General features: G+C 40.5%; 2 protein-coding genes across 3 annotated transcripts in view; one reads left to right on the forward strand and one right to left on the reverse strand.

Moving 5' to 3' along the window:
- Positions 1 to 1712, forward strand: part of anapc7 (anaphase promoting complex subunit 7) — a 9173-nt gene extending 7461 nt beyond the window's left edge. Inside the window, exon 11 of the mRNA XM_015049119.1 lies at positions 610 to 1712. Within this exon, the coding sequence (XP_014904605.1) occupies positions 610 to 799 (190 nt within the window). The 3' untranslated portion in view covers positions 800 to 1712. The remainder of the gene's footprint in view (positions 1 to 609) is intronic.
- A 1310-nt stretch (positions 1713 to 3022) lies between these two features.
- The window catches only part of atp2a2a (ATPase sarcoplasmic/endoplasmic reticulum Ca2+ transporting 2a), a 28120-nt gene continuing 16700 nt past the window's right edge, over positions 3023 to 14442 (reverse strand). The window contains exons 9-21 of one of the 2 annotated variants that reach the window (XM_015049109.1): positions 13604 to 13692; positions 13416 to 13518; positions 13175 to 13306; positions 12985 to 13104; positions 12680 to 12898; positions 11659 to 11994; positions 10565 to 10785; positions 8816 to 9018; positions 8624 to 8709; positions 7705 to 7838; positions 7470 to 7587; positions 6608 to 6728; positions 3023 to 3738 (exon numbers count right to left, since the gene is read on the reverse strand). In XM_015049109.1, the coding sequence (XP_014904595.1) occupies positions 3725 to 3738; positions 6608 to 6728; positions 7470 to 7587; positions 7705 to 7838; positions 8624 to 8709; positions 8816 to 9018; positions 10565 to 10785; positions 11659 to 11994; positions 12680 to 12898; positions 12985 to 13104; positions 13175 to 13306; positions 13416 to 13518; positions 13604 to 13692 (1896 nt within the window). In that variant the 3' untranslated portion in view covers positions 3023 to 3724. Of the gene's footprint in view, positions 3739 to 5779; positions 6729 to 7469; positions 7588 to 7704; positions 7839 to 8623; positions 8710 to 8815; positions 9019 to 10564; positions 10786 to 11658; positions 11995 to 12679; positions 12899 to 12984; positions 13105 to 13174; positions 13307 to 13415; positions 13519 to 13603; positions 13693 to 14442 lie in introns of those variants that run through there. The other variant, XM_015049108.1, reaches the window with a different exon arrangement.

Here is a 14442-nt window from a genome sequence, read left to right on the forward strand (position 1 = left end):
AATAAATATATTTTTTTTTTTTTTTTTTTTATCCCCCACAAACTGTTTGTGTAGCACATTTAATCAACAAGACAGTTCAAAGTGCATCACACCATTAAAGACACAGTAACCAACTAGAACATTCCTGAACAAATTTAAAGGGGCCTGATGAAGTGTGTATGGTTGTCCGACCGAATCTCAAGCTGTGTTGAAGAGTTTGGTCTTGCCAGGCCTCAACTTTGAGCTTTAAGTGATAAAAAGCAAAAGAAATGTGCAGAATTGGGTAAAAACTTATGGTTAGCTAACATGCTGTCAGTAGCATGTGGGCTATCATTATCATCTTGACTTGCAGTAATGTCCTCCATGTGGCCTGCAAATGGTAGCGTATGAGCTAAAATTACCAAAAAAATGCTAATGTTAGCTAAAATAAAGTAATAACATGGGGGCTATCGCCATCATTTTGGCTAACATTGACCTGTACCTTTCAGTATGCTAAGTTTAGCTGTAATATCTCATTTAGCTAAAATGCTATCATTAGCATGTTCACCTTCGTTAATGTACTCCATCCAGACATTAAAGATATTAAAACTCAAAGCTGTGTATTTTTAACTCTTAGTGTTGTTCTTCCAGCTTGGATCCTAATGACCAGAAGTCGTTGGAGGGCATGCAGAAAATGGAGAAAGAGGAGAGCCCAACGGACGCCACGGTGGAGCTGGACGGCGACGACATGGAGGGCAGCGGGGAGGACGGCGATCTGGAGGGCAGCGACAGCGAAGCGGCTCAGTGGGCCGACCAGGAGCAGTGGTTTGGGATGCAGTGACCCCAGGGTCACAGAGAGGGGCCCTCAGTTAGCACACCAGAAGCCTTCAGCCGCTGAGGCAGTTAAACTCCCACCCCGCCCCCTGGTGGCACTTTGGAGGTGGTGCAGCTGCTGATTTCTTAGAAGACCCTGGTTGAAGCAGTTTGCTGAGAATAAAACACTGAGTAACCTTTAAACTCTGAGGTTTCTGTTGCTGTACTTTTCTTTATAGAGCTGCTACTCACTTCTACTGAGATTCTGCTTAATGCAGAGCTCAAGCCAAACCCGTTTCCCTTTTCGTTCTGCCAACGTCATCAGCTTCAGTCAGAGGCTACTTGAGCTTTATTTACCCGTTCCAGTCACTGCAGCAGTTTAATAAAAGCACCCGGCATCCAACCGCACAGAAAATCAGCAGATCCTTCAGTTTGTAGCGAGAAATGTAAAGAAAAAACGAGTGACATCTTGTCTCTTTAGTCTCTAAATTATTATCATATGTTAGCGTTTTTTTGTACTGTACAAAACAAAAGCTAACTATTAAACTGCAGTCTGCTCTATTCAGAGGCGTGTTCAGGTCGTTGACCGATAGACGTGTATGTTCTCATTTGTTTTGAGTCTGACCTGATGTCTACAGTGCCACACCAAGACGTGAATATGCCTGGACTTTGTGACAGTTTTTAATATTTTGGCTTCTTTTTATACTTGTTTTTTTTGTTTGTTTGTTTTGTTTTTTGTCTACTATTCATTTCAAGTATTTTATGGGTTTTGCCATAACATGCTTTGTGTTTTGACTGTACTAAGAAAAAGAGGAAAATAAACCCCTGGTCAGCAGATTACATTGTAAAGTTTCCCTTAACAAGCATATAAGTGAAATGTTTATATTTTTGTACATATTTTAATAAATGTATAATAAACCTTGTAAAGATTATGGCATGCATTTAACAGTCTTGTTTCTTGTGTTGGATCTCATGAAAGCTAAAATCTGTCTGGAGTAAAACCTAGCAGGAGTTCTCGATTCAGCTCAGACTTTTTCTCCTTTTTGTCAGTTTGAGATCTCAATCCAACCGAGGTTAGCAAAGCAGTTAGCATTGCAGCACAGGGAGCATTCATGAATACATTTGTATTCATGAATGTATATGTATTCATGAATGTATATGATAATGAGGGAATGATGGGATGAAAGACTGGTCAAATTAATTTTTTAAATTTAGAATACCCTTTTGCTCTTTTTTTTCTTTTTTTTACTGTTCTAGACAGATTTGTGTTCTGACATCATGCTAGCATGAGGACCTGATTCATGAAGCTTGCTTTGTTGTTGCTTGCCAGATGAAACAGCTCCTTTAACTATTGATTCAATAAGTAACCAGTTCAAATTGAATGACTGAATCAGAACCAAAGTGTTAATCTTAGCTCTCATTAATTCTTCTTAATTATGCTATTATTTAAACTGAGGTGCATAACTACTTACATTTATCTGAGCAACTATGTGGGAAAAAGTACTTTGGGGAATATTTCCACTGTGCTGGATTTTTGTTTGAGTAAAATTTCTGGCTGCTCAACCCACTGTGACTAACTTCACTGAATGAAAACCAAGCTTGTTTTGACCAAAAATGTACCAGACACAGACACAAATTTAGAATTTATGTAGAAGTGAGGCCTCTTGTTTGTACACAAGCTTTGTTCTAATATTTTTTTATTTGCTGAACCTGTTGAGCCATTTGGGAATGAAGAAAACAAAGTAAACACTATTTATTGTCACTGGAAGTACTTTACCCTGTTCTAACACACACACACACACACACACATATATATATGTGTGTGTGTGTGTATATATATATATATATATATATATATATATATATATATATATACTGGTAGCAATTGATAAAAATTCTGGTTAAATTTGACATTTTGTAATTATTTGTATGTCTTTTATTTACTTTTTATTTTAGTCTTGCACATAACATGACATGTTTTTCCATCTGATGACATCATCAGTTACTCAGTACTTAAGCAGTCTTTTCAGGAATGCTTTTTTACTGGATGGCTACTTTTTTATTTGAGTAAATATGTTGAAGCAGTGCTGCTCTCCCCACCTGTGTATTTCAGGATTCTGACATCAGCTGGTTGCGTTGCTGCTGTGCTGGGTTCAGATCCCAGCCTGGAGTCTTTCTGTGTGAAGCTGTAATTTGTCAATCCTCATTAACGGAAAGCAAAGTTTCAAAGTAACCAGGACAAACATGAGTAAATTCCTCATGTATGACAGTAATTTTTTTTATTTACCTGAAACGGTTCATGTGATACATCGTACAATTATCTGAAAATACAGTACAGCAGTTTGGCAACGAAACGCCAGTGCCTGACGTACTTACAGTAAAACATTATGCATCACTGCACAGCCACCCTTCCCAGATATGGCAAAAAAAAAAAAAAAAAATCCTCCAAACACATTGCACGTATCAGTGCAAAGCGAAGAAAAAAAAAGCGCCCAAAATTAAGCAATTTTTGTTTTGTTAAATGTCCCATAAAAGTATTTCCTTAGAAAAAAAAAAGAACAGATTTCTCTTAACCTTTATAACATTTGTACTAATCTGACGAATGTCTAATCGATTGTTTTACTAACACTATACACTGTTGATTAGAAGGTTCTGATGAAGCAGCTGACATGCAGCATGAAGAAACGAATGATCTGTACAGTGTATTCTACCAGCTTCCAAAGATGGAGGGACAAATGTTTCATCTGAGGCTCCTCATGCAGGAAGACGGGGCCAACTGCTTTCTGACCGACGTTCGTTTACAGCCTTGGACTTCATGTCGCAGCTGCAGCACGTCTTTGTAAAGACGCGCTGCCCCCAAAACACACATGCACACTACAAAAACCAAACCCAACGTTTCTGTAAAGATAAACAAAAAAATAAAAATAAAAATAATAAAAGCATAGAGGCGGGTTTATTTGGCCTTTCCTGTGAAAGGAAACAAGAAGAAAAGGAAGAATCAGACGGCAGAAATCATGTGTGGGAAGCTCAGATAGGATGGGACCCAAAGCAGGTCACGACAAAAACACACGCACACAAAAAAAAATTTATCAAAGTTATATCCTGTATTAATATATGGGCACTTGTTTCTGCCAGTCTACAATCAAAAACAACCAGCGCCAGCGACACTGAGCCTGGAAACATGTTTCCGATCAGTGTGGCACTGGCACTTGGTGGCACTGATGGCATTTCACAATACAATCTCAGTTTTCACTCTCTCTCTCTGTACTTGTTCAACCTTAACAAACAGTAGTAACGAACAGACGGGTTTTTTTCTGAGGATGAGCTGGTAGTCGGCATGCTGATTAGAGAGTTCTCACTCTGCGGGTAAAACTCCCAACTGTTGATCTAAAAAAAAAAATACAAACAAACAAACAAACCCACAACCAGCGCTGGAGTGAAGCAGGCATGCAGAGAGGCGCTAACTGTCCCCACCAGAAGGAGACTCTAGTGTCGCTGCTTTATGACATCGAGAGATAAAATATACATACTCTACTTGTATGTTATGTACAGATATACATCAGCTGTTTCAGCCTTACAAGTCCTTTTTTTTTGGTCTTTTTTTCTTAAAATGTTCACGTTGTGCTATGCTCATAAGACTAACAGCTTCTTGGTGCTTTTTTTTTCTTTTACACATTCAAGTACAGTATGTGCGGGATACTCGCCTATTAAAATCATAACAGTAGGAATAAAGGCAGAATCTAAAAAAAAAGCTGAAGATAATGAGGAAAAAAGTTTTCTTCAAGTATATACAGACAGAGTTATGTGTTGGTACTTTGGTGAGGAGGTGTCAAAAAAACAATCTAATAAATTTAACTTTTACTGTAGCAACGTGGAAGGTGTGGGGCATTTTTGAAAAATCTAACCTTTAATTTGAGTACATTTGTTCAGCAGGAAGTTCTTTAAGTCTCCTGCGATCTTAGCGCAACGCTCAGGAGGATTGTGGCAGATGTCACGGTCAGACTGTCCGTCAGACCGTCAGTTCCCGAAACGACACACAAAAGAAGAAAAGGTTGTAAAAGCATACATGGGATCAGTGTGACCTCACCGGACCGCACACGACTCCAACACCCCACTTGTTACCTCTTAACAAATATTAGAACAAAGCTTGTGTACAACAATCGATGAGTGCTCACCATTTGTGGTGGCCAGTCAAAGCAAGTATCCTGATCCAGCCCATTGGCTAAAAGAAATACACCACTGTGTTGCTATATTTAGCAACAATGCTGAAAAAAATTTTGGTATCAGTCTTTTTAAAGATTGGCCAAAAAACTGCAAATCGGTGCACCTCTGATTAATTTATTTACATAACTAAAAAACAGTAAGTGTAAATTAAAATAATGCCTCGGATAGATTTATTCTGAAGGGATTGCTAAGCGGAACTTTGCCAAAAAATATTTCTTAACATGATATCCCACTGAATAAATGTACTCAAATGAAATGAATTCATTTTCAGGCTTTTCAAAGGGGCAGTGTTATATACTTTCCAGACATACAGCATAATTTCATAGCAATGACATTTCACAAAATTTGACTTTGCCAATTAACACCTTGAAATTGGGCCTATGTCTCTTTAAGAAGCTCCTGCTCTTTCCGGCACTCCGCCTTCAGGAAGTCATCACAACAGTGTTTCTCTATTAACCCTTTAACAACGTTTTCTATCAGTGCTGCTCTGAGAAGTAGCTCCTATGATGAGCTCAGCTGATGCTCAGTTCCACCAGGTCTTTGCTAATTACTGCTGGCTAGTCTGAAGGAGCTGAGATGAGACTAGGCATTTTGCAAACCAGAATGGTTGCCATGGGAGATTAAAATATTCCTCAAACATGCATGAAAGAATTAAAGTAACACTCCAGGTGTGTTTTTGAATATTATTATAACATGATGTAAAGCTCAAAAAAGTTGATTTCACATCATATTGCCCCTCTAAACATCTTTACCACGAGTACCAACTGTATAGTTTGGGTCTGTATATTTAACAACAGGCTGATTCAAAAAAAAAAAAAAAAAAGATTAAAATGTGTGAGCATGTGCGCCGCAAAACAAAGTGGTACATACCTCAACACTTTTAGTGATAACCTTTGAAATGGTGTTTAGACAAAATGAGTACTTCTGGTCATAATAACAGCATTGAGGTAGCTGCGCTCTGCCTGGTGCAGAAAAATAATGAAGGTGTACAGAGTTCAATAATAACTGAGATTCATATATTGCAAGACTTTCCCCTCCTTTCAGCTCTGCACTTTTCAGGTGTTACAATCACACGTCCGAGACTCTTTGTTCCCTCCCTAAAAATTACAAAATATTAATAGAAAATAGTGTAAATTCTCTGTACAGCTAAAACACAAAGCTCCAACATCACAGGCTTCTCTAACTGGTCACTATGGCGCTCGACGATGGAAGAAGCCTGGTAGGAAAATAACAGATGTAATATCAGTCATTAAAATATGACTAAATAACAAACCCTCTCCCCGCAAAAACAAAATAAAAAAAATAATAAATGTATCAGTGGAAATGTAAATAGAACATATTTGACAGTGGTCAGAGCAGGTGCGGATGTTTACGACGAGTTATTCAGAGTTAATGTAACTGTTAGGTGTGTGTTAACGTCCACTTCACTCTGGTGTGCAGGAGGGGTAGTGTGCCGGAGTCAGTCAGGGCCACAACATGGCGGACACGTTAGTGTCTGTGCTGTAGATCCACAGCACCAGGGGAAGGGCGACGGCCACGAAGGGCCAGGAGACGCCCTCAGCACATGCAGACAGGGGGCAGTCTCCGCGGGACGGCTTCTCCAGCTGTTTACCCAGCTCCAGGTAGTTCCGGGCGGCGAACTTCAGCAGCTCGTCCAGCAGGATGACGGGCAGTGAGATCTTCAGCACCATCATCCACTGGGTGGTGTCCAGGGGCGTGATCTGGAAGATGACCTGGGTGCAGTACGGAAACAATGGTTGGCAAGAAATCAAGTAGTCGTGGTGGGATGACTGCATGGTGGTGGCCAACAGGGGGCGTAATGGTACACAACTACATAAGGGAGCTTCCACTTCTCATCTTATTTTAAAAACGTCTTATGAACTGGCCAAACATGTCAGCAGTGACGTAGGGCTGAAACAATTAACCGAACTAACCGTGATTAATTGATTTCTGGAATAATCGTAATCCTACTCCTGACTTAATCAATAACAATTAATTAACTATGCAGACTGAAAAAAGTACATTTAAGAGTCAGAGCAATAACTAAGCCAAAAATGCATAAGAAATATAGACATTTTGCATTTAAGATACACCCGGTACATAGAAAGTAATAATTAACTGACATTCATTTCATTTAATCACTAACTAACCTGCATTTATACCAATTATCGACAAAGGCTAGATTCCAAACAATCTCTTTAAACTAAAGTTACGGAAGAGGAATAGGGCCACAAAAAAAGAAGGAATTCTGACTTTAATCTCAGCATTTTAAAAAAGTCAGAATTCATTTTTTTCAGTGGCCCTAATTCTCTTCTGTATAAAGTTCCTTTCTCTTTAGCTTAAAATTGAATTAACTTTACTGTAATAACAGCATATGACCACTAGAGGGTCCCACAATGACTCCACCTATCTTTGGGGAATAAACTTCCTACTTAAAATGTTGACACAAGAATTTTATCACAGGATAAACTCACAGGGAGAGGCTCCACGTAGAGGATGAGGAAGTGGAGGGACATGGAGAGACAGATGGCCCCCAGCAGCCAAATGTTCTCCCAGGGAGGCATCCGCAGCAGGGACTGGTTCTCTGACAGACTGCAGCGAGGACAGAATGCAAATGGTTTGTTTCAGTGACACAGCAGGTACTCCTCCTCCTCCTCCTCCTGACAGCAAATGCTCCTTCTCTAATGACAAAGAAAAAAGTGGAGCCACCTGTTTAGAGCGTTGCACATCTCGATGGTGACGAGCACGGAGAGAGCCATGGTCATCGGATACGGCGACTCAAACACGTGGCAGTCCAAGCCTTCGAATTCGGGGTTGTCAGGGCTGCACTGCAGGAAGTGGCTCTGTGGAGAGAGGAAAAATGGGATGAAGGTGCAAGAACCTGAAAACGTTGTCATAGCAGCTGCGTTTCCATTACAAATGTCTGTAAATATTTGTCAGTGTTTTGCTGTCGAAAGACCCCACAATTTTGCAATTGCTGTGTGTCTATTAAGAAATGAAATTAAAAATCACATCTGAGTAAGCTTGTTCACAAGACAAGTCATTAAAAGTCAATGGCAGTGATGGATGTAAACAGTTACATGATATATTTTCATAATTCAGCGCTCATCATCTATCAGAGGAGACGCCGGCGTCTTAGGGTGTGTTCCTGCTGCGTTCAGTGTCTCCTTCAGAGATTTTTGTGTCATGTCCTTCAGTTGTTCTTGGTGCAGCGCCACCACAGGCGAGACGGGAAACAAAGAGTTTGGTTCGTTTGACACAGTGCAGTGTGAAAGAGGATAGCATCCGTTGGAAATGTAACAAACGCTGCAATTTTGGTCCCCAAACAAACCTGGCGCAACAAGCCCCTTATATTTGGGAGCGGCAACGTATGCAGCATTTTGGGTTTTACAAAATGATACACAACTTTTTATGAACTGTGTGATACTGGGTAGTAACATCCTGTTGATCACGTGACTCGTTTGATGCGTAAATATTATTTTGATACAGTGGAAAAACCACCTCATCCTAGCGCAAAAACTTTTTACTGATAATATGAGTTTTTCAAAATTGGCATGTTTCCTTTCAGCAAATTTATTTTCATGATTTCAATCTGCAGAACTTTATGGTGAGTGGAAACAGCTACTACCAGCTGGTAGAGCGTGATCTGTGGGCCGTCCTCTGAGACTGTAAACCACCAGGCAGCAGCTCCCACAGTGGCAGCGCCCACATAACCTGGGAGCAGAGACAGAAAAAACATTCTCGTCACACAGAACATAAAGATTAATAAAACTAAAAGAAGGTAGCAGGTGACAGCTTCTTTCTGGTTGCATCAGCTAACCTCCAATAGCCAGGTATCTGAAGAAGAGCCAGCCAGAGATCAGCGGCTCCTTGGCGTTACGGGGCGGCTTCTCCATGATGTCCAGATCCGGGGGGTTGAAGCCCAGCGCGGTGGCGGGGAGGCCGTCTGTCACCAGATTGACCCACAGCAGCTGAACTGGGATCAGAGCCTCGGGGAAACCCAGAGCGGCGGTCAGGAAGATGCTGACAGGAGGAGAAATGCTGTCAGAAACAAACTGGAACTACTCTGCACTCATGGATGAACCACTGCTTCTCGGGATGCACCGATAAACGTTTTTCACTTCTTATACCAATAACAGAGGTTTAGTATCGACCGATACCGAGCTGAACTGACTTAAAACGTTTCTTTTTTTTAAACAGACATAAATGTGAATACGCAATTAAAAATTTATTTTTCATTTCATTTACCAGAACAGCATACTTAAATATGCCAGTAGCTTCACAAGCTTGGATAAACATAAAAACAACTTTAATTTGTGTAGTCAGTGCAGTTAGGAGTAGAGCAGCCAATGCAAAATTAATGATAAAGAAATTGAAACTGACTGACTTTGGTCAAACATGTCAAAATAAACTTTACAAATCTTCTTTCAAAGGGTTCTGAAAGTGCAATTAGGAATTCTAAATATAATGTAAAATAAATAATAAAGCATGACATTGCTCAGAGCATAAAACATAGAATCAGACTGAATAAAAAGACTTGTTGATCAGGCACATTGTCACTAATGCCAGCTCTAGAATTGTTTTCAACATCAGGGCTGATACAGATATTGATATCAGATTGGTGCATCTCTAATTACTTCACATTTACCCTGATTCACTGTACCTTGCAACAGCATTTGGTCAAGATACAGAAAAACAAACTTCAATGTATCATGTTACAATTTTATGTGATAACCAACACAAATTAGTATAAACTACAGGTAGTGACTGTAAGGACAATGATACATGGCTTTTCACATTATTTGAACGAAAAAAAATTATCTAAAAATGTGGAATGTATTTGTTTCCAGTACTCTTTACTCTGATACCCTAACCCATAGTTTAAAGGAGTCCTGTTCAAAGTTTGCCTCAAGATACAAAAGACAAGCTGGTGTATTTTTAGGGTAATCCTGAAAGAAAACCTGTGAGGGAATGCAAAAGATTTCAAGGAATGATTCAAACCAAAGTACATCCATGTGTTAATAAAACAACTTAGTCAAGGTTCAGCACTAAATCCTATTGAAAATCTGCGACAAAATTATCAAAAGTCCTGTTAAAGCTGCACTGGTAACTTTCATAAAAATATGCTTTTGTTAAACTTATTTTCACACACTGTCTTATATATTTTTTGAGGACATAGTGACAGTTTTATCAAATATGGAAAAAACATATTTTTTATTAAATTTGCCAGCTGGAGCTTTAACAGAAGCTCCAGCTGAATCATTTTGAATGAACAAAACTTTCAGTCTGCAAAAAGGTAAAAATGGGCTACAACAGTAAACCATGTACAATATTCCCTCCAGCTCACAATTTAGCACTACAATGTTTGGACTAAGACATAACATCTACTATTTTGGAAGTTTATTTTGTTATGGCTGTAGCATAACAAAATATGAGGAGGTATGAGAAGGTTGAATTTGTTTCCAAAGCAACATATAACTTTCATTTAATAGAAGCTATTTCTCTTTCTAAACAGAGCACTGAAAAATGAGAGAACATCAGTTGCTGCAGGGCACCAGAGGAAACTCACCAGACAACCTCACCCACGTTGGAGGAGATAAGGTATCTGATAAACTGCTTCATGTTATTGTAGATGGCTCGACCCTCTTCCACAGCGGCCACTATGGAGGAGAAGTTGTCGTCTGCCAGGACCATCTCTGAGGCCGACTTGGCCACGGCCGTGCCGGACCCCATGGCGATGCCGATCTCTGCCTTCTTCAGAGCAGGCGCGTCATTCACTCCGTCCCCCGTCTGTAGGCAAACACAGCACAGTGAGATACTGCAGGACTCCATTCACCATATAATTCCTCAATTTGACATTTCGAAAATAAATTTGCTTAATGGAAACGTGCCAATTTCAAAAACTCTGGTTTTTCGATAAAAAGTTTTGATGCTCGGATGATGTGTTTTTTGGCCGTATCAAAATTGGTTTATTTCACAAAACTTTAATAGAAACACTTTTTTCGTGTCACACAAGTCACGTGATCAAGAAGCAGATGTCGCCACTGGTTCAAACCACAAAGAAGACGACAGGAAATAGTTGGAGGATGATGGAGCGCCGTGTTTTTTAAAGACTTTTCGTGTGAACTAACTTATTCAAGGGTAGGTCTATCACAATAAGCAGTAAATCAATATAAATTAAAGTAAGCTCAATAATTTCCATTTGCATGATTTATAATTTTCTTCTTTTCTCTCTTTCTACCAAAAGTCTGGTGTTTTGGTCTCAACTAGCCCTTTTGTTGAAGGACAATTTCGCAGACACTTCATAACTCTTTATTTATGGTTTCTGTTATTTTATTTATCTATTTTAGATATTTAAAATATCTTCCATTTCCAGTGTTAGATGTTGATTAGAATTTAAAGTTTATTGATCTTTGAGAATGTGTTATTGCACGATGATATGATTACCATTATGTTACTTGAAAATGCTCTCAAAATGACAATATTATTGCAATAAATTCTGGAACAATAAACCAGCAAACTTTGTTATTGTGATAAGCCCATTCAAGTACGATTTTAATTGTGTGTTTTATATAATCGAAACACTGCAATTGCAAAATTGTGTTTTTTCGACATCAGCAGATTATCAACAAAGCTGGTGACTTCCTTCCTATGGCTGCTTACCATGGCGGTTATTTCATCGAATCCTTGCAGGAACTCGACGATCTTGGACTTGTGGGAGGGCTCGACGCGGGCGAAGCACCGAGCCTTGGTCACGGCCTCCCGCTGGGCGTAGGGGGTCAGTTCGTCAAACTCCCGCCCAGTGAAGGCCATGTGCTCTATGTCGTCGTCTTCCATAAGGATGCCAATGCGCCGGCAAATGGCCACGGCTGTGCCCTTGTTGTCACCCGTGATCATGATGACCCGGATGCCGGCCTGGCGGCACAGCTTGATAGAGGCAGCCACCTCCTGCCTGGGCGGGTCCAACATGCCCACACAGCCAACGAAGGTGAGGTCGGACTGGGGAGGCAGGAAGGGAGACAAACGTCAGAGAATTTAGATGGGACAATGTGCATCAACAAACACTGACATGTAAATACATGAGATTATAGCCAGGTGGCTAATTTCCATCTCCAGTCCTATTGGCAGGTTGATGCTAGAGAACAAAACAGCCACAAAATAACACTACGGCAAAGAAATGTATAAAACAACCTTAAGATCCATACATCTTTGCTTAAAATAACAGTAGGGCAACAACTAATGATTATTTTAGTACACATATGTATGAAGACAGCTGACCCATTCATTATTAACTAATGGGCCTCCCAGCGGGACACAGGCAGCATTTAGGCATTTAGCATTTAGTCCACTGCTGGGGTGGACTAAATGCTGGAAGGGAGTGCTTCTGTTTATTTGAGTACTAGAATTACTGTCAGTATTTTTAAGTTTTGGATGAATTAAGACATAAATGAGATCTCTGCAACCAATCATTAACTTTACACATAGCTGCTGTCCATTGTTGTTGCTACGGGATACAAAACAACATCATCTGCGTATATCTGGCAGGTTACATTTGATGGGCAACATTCTGGAAAATCATCATTGAATAAGCTAAGAAGCAAAAGGTTCCAACACAGAACCTTGAGGTACTCAACAATTATTTTCAGTCGCCCCATTCAAAAAGCTACTGAGTGAAAATATTCACCTCATACTCTGAGAATTTGGCGGTGTCGGACAGGACCATGTCCTCTGTTTTAGGGGGGCTGTCTCGTGTGGCCAGAGCCAGACACCTCAGCGTGTCCCGACCTGTCCCATACTCGCGAATAACGGACATGATCTTTTCCTTGATGCCTTGAGAGAGGGGGACTTTGGTGTTGCCCACTCGGACGTGAGTGCATCTGTCGATGACGCCCTCCGGGGCCCCCTGGGAAGCAGAACGGGGATGTTAATTATTCCCACTGAACCCAGCGCCACAGACAGACTCTCAGCACTTTTTTCCTTCCTCTCTACCTTCACAAACATCTTGCCGACGGCAGAGCGGGACTTGTTGGGGGTGCAGTAGACGGACATGGACTTTCTGTCCCGGGAGAACTCGAGGGTGCACTCCTTCTTCATCAGCTGTTTGATCACCTGAGGCGATGAAAGGCACGGTCAGTGAGAAAAACCTGCTGACTGGGAGCCGTGGGCGGCTGCCACTCACCGAGTTGCAAGCGTTGGCTCTGTCGATCTTGGACAGGTTGTGGACTTCTGTGTCGAAGACGTTCATCTTCTCCACCAGACAGGTCAGCGCCGTCTCTGTGGCCTCACCCACCTTCTCGTACACACCCTTCACCTGATCGATCAAACACAATCCAGGTTACTCATTTCCCTCTTTGTCATCCTGAAAATGAAATGTGTTTATCTTTAGTTTTTAATCATCTCAAAAAGCAAGTTGTTCCAACCTCATTGAAGTCCAGGGAGGAGTCATTACACAGCGCACAGATGGTGGCCAGTTCCACCAGAGCCTCAAACTGGGAGCATTTCACTGGTTTGCCATCTTGGTAACTGTGAAGAGGCGTATTAGTCTAAAATATGCTTTTTTTACACTTGAAAAGTTGATTTGTCACCTGTATTTGTTCGTAACACTCACACTTCTCCTTCAGGTGCGTAGGTTGAACCTGTGATGGTGAATTCTGACAGAGAGCAGCTTTCTCCTTCTGCTTTGTTGAGTATGAACATCTGAGAATCAGAGAAGTTGAAATCATGAAGACTGCTTCTGTTTCTTCACTGGCACAGCAGGGGGCAGCATCGTTCGAACAGCGAGCTGCCTGCAGTGCTACAAAGTGTGTCTTTGGTAGCTCCGAGCCGGGAGGCAGAAATAAGTGTTTCTTCACAGAAGTAAACAAAAGAGACTGCCAGGAGGCCTGAGTAAAGAGTAAAGCTGTCTGTGTCCAGAAGGAAGAAATCACAGTGCCAGGCAGACCTGGAGGTTTGCAACTCAAACAGATCAGATATTCTTTCTTATTAAATCAACTAAACACAAAATCCAACAACTATCTTAACCTAGTCACTAGGTTAGATTTGGTGAAGCAGATGCTGTGTAAGTAGAGACGCTTGACAGAGATACCAACAGCTCTATTGATCCCTATACTGGATAAAAACCTTCTCGATCGGCAACAATTATATTTAGAATTCATAATTGTACTTTCTGAGCCATTTGAAAGAAGGTTTGTTGCAGTTTTTGTTTTACTTGTTTGACCAAGTCAACCTATTATTTTAGTCAGTTTCTCCACATTTGTTCTCTTTTATGTGTTTATAGTTGATAGGAAAGGAGAAAAAATAAATTCAATCAAAATCATCATCTGAAGAATCAGATCTAACATCTTTCTAATTTGATCATGAACTTCCCATGTAATTGTCACAATAAGCAATTACAAATTGCTTATTGTAATTGCATTTACCATCTCATTTTGATGGTAAATCAAAATG

This window comes from Poecilia latipinna, unplaced genomic scaffold, assembly GCF_001443285.1.
Source record: "Poecilia latipinna isolate Pla-1442-1.1 unplaced genomic scaffold, P_latipinna-1.0 Scaffold927, whole genome shotgun sequence".
NCBI classification, from domain to species: domain Eukaryota; kingdom Metazoa; phylum Chordata; class Actinopteri; order Cyprinodontiformes; family Poeciliidae; genus Poecilia; species Poecilia latipinna.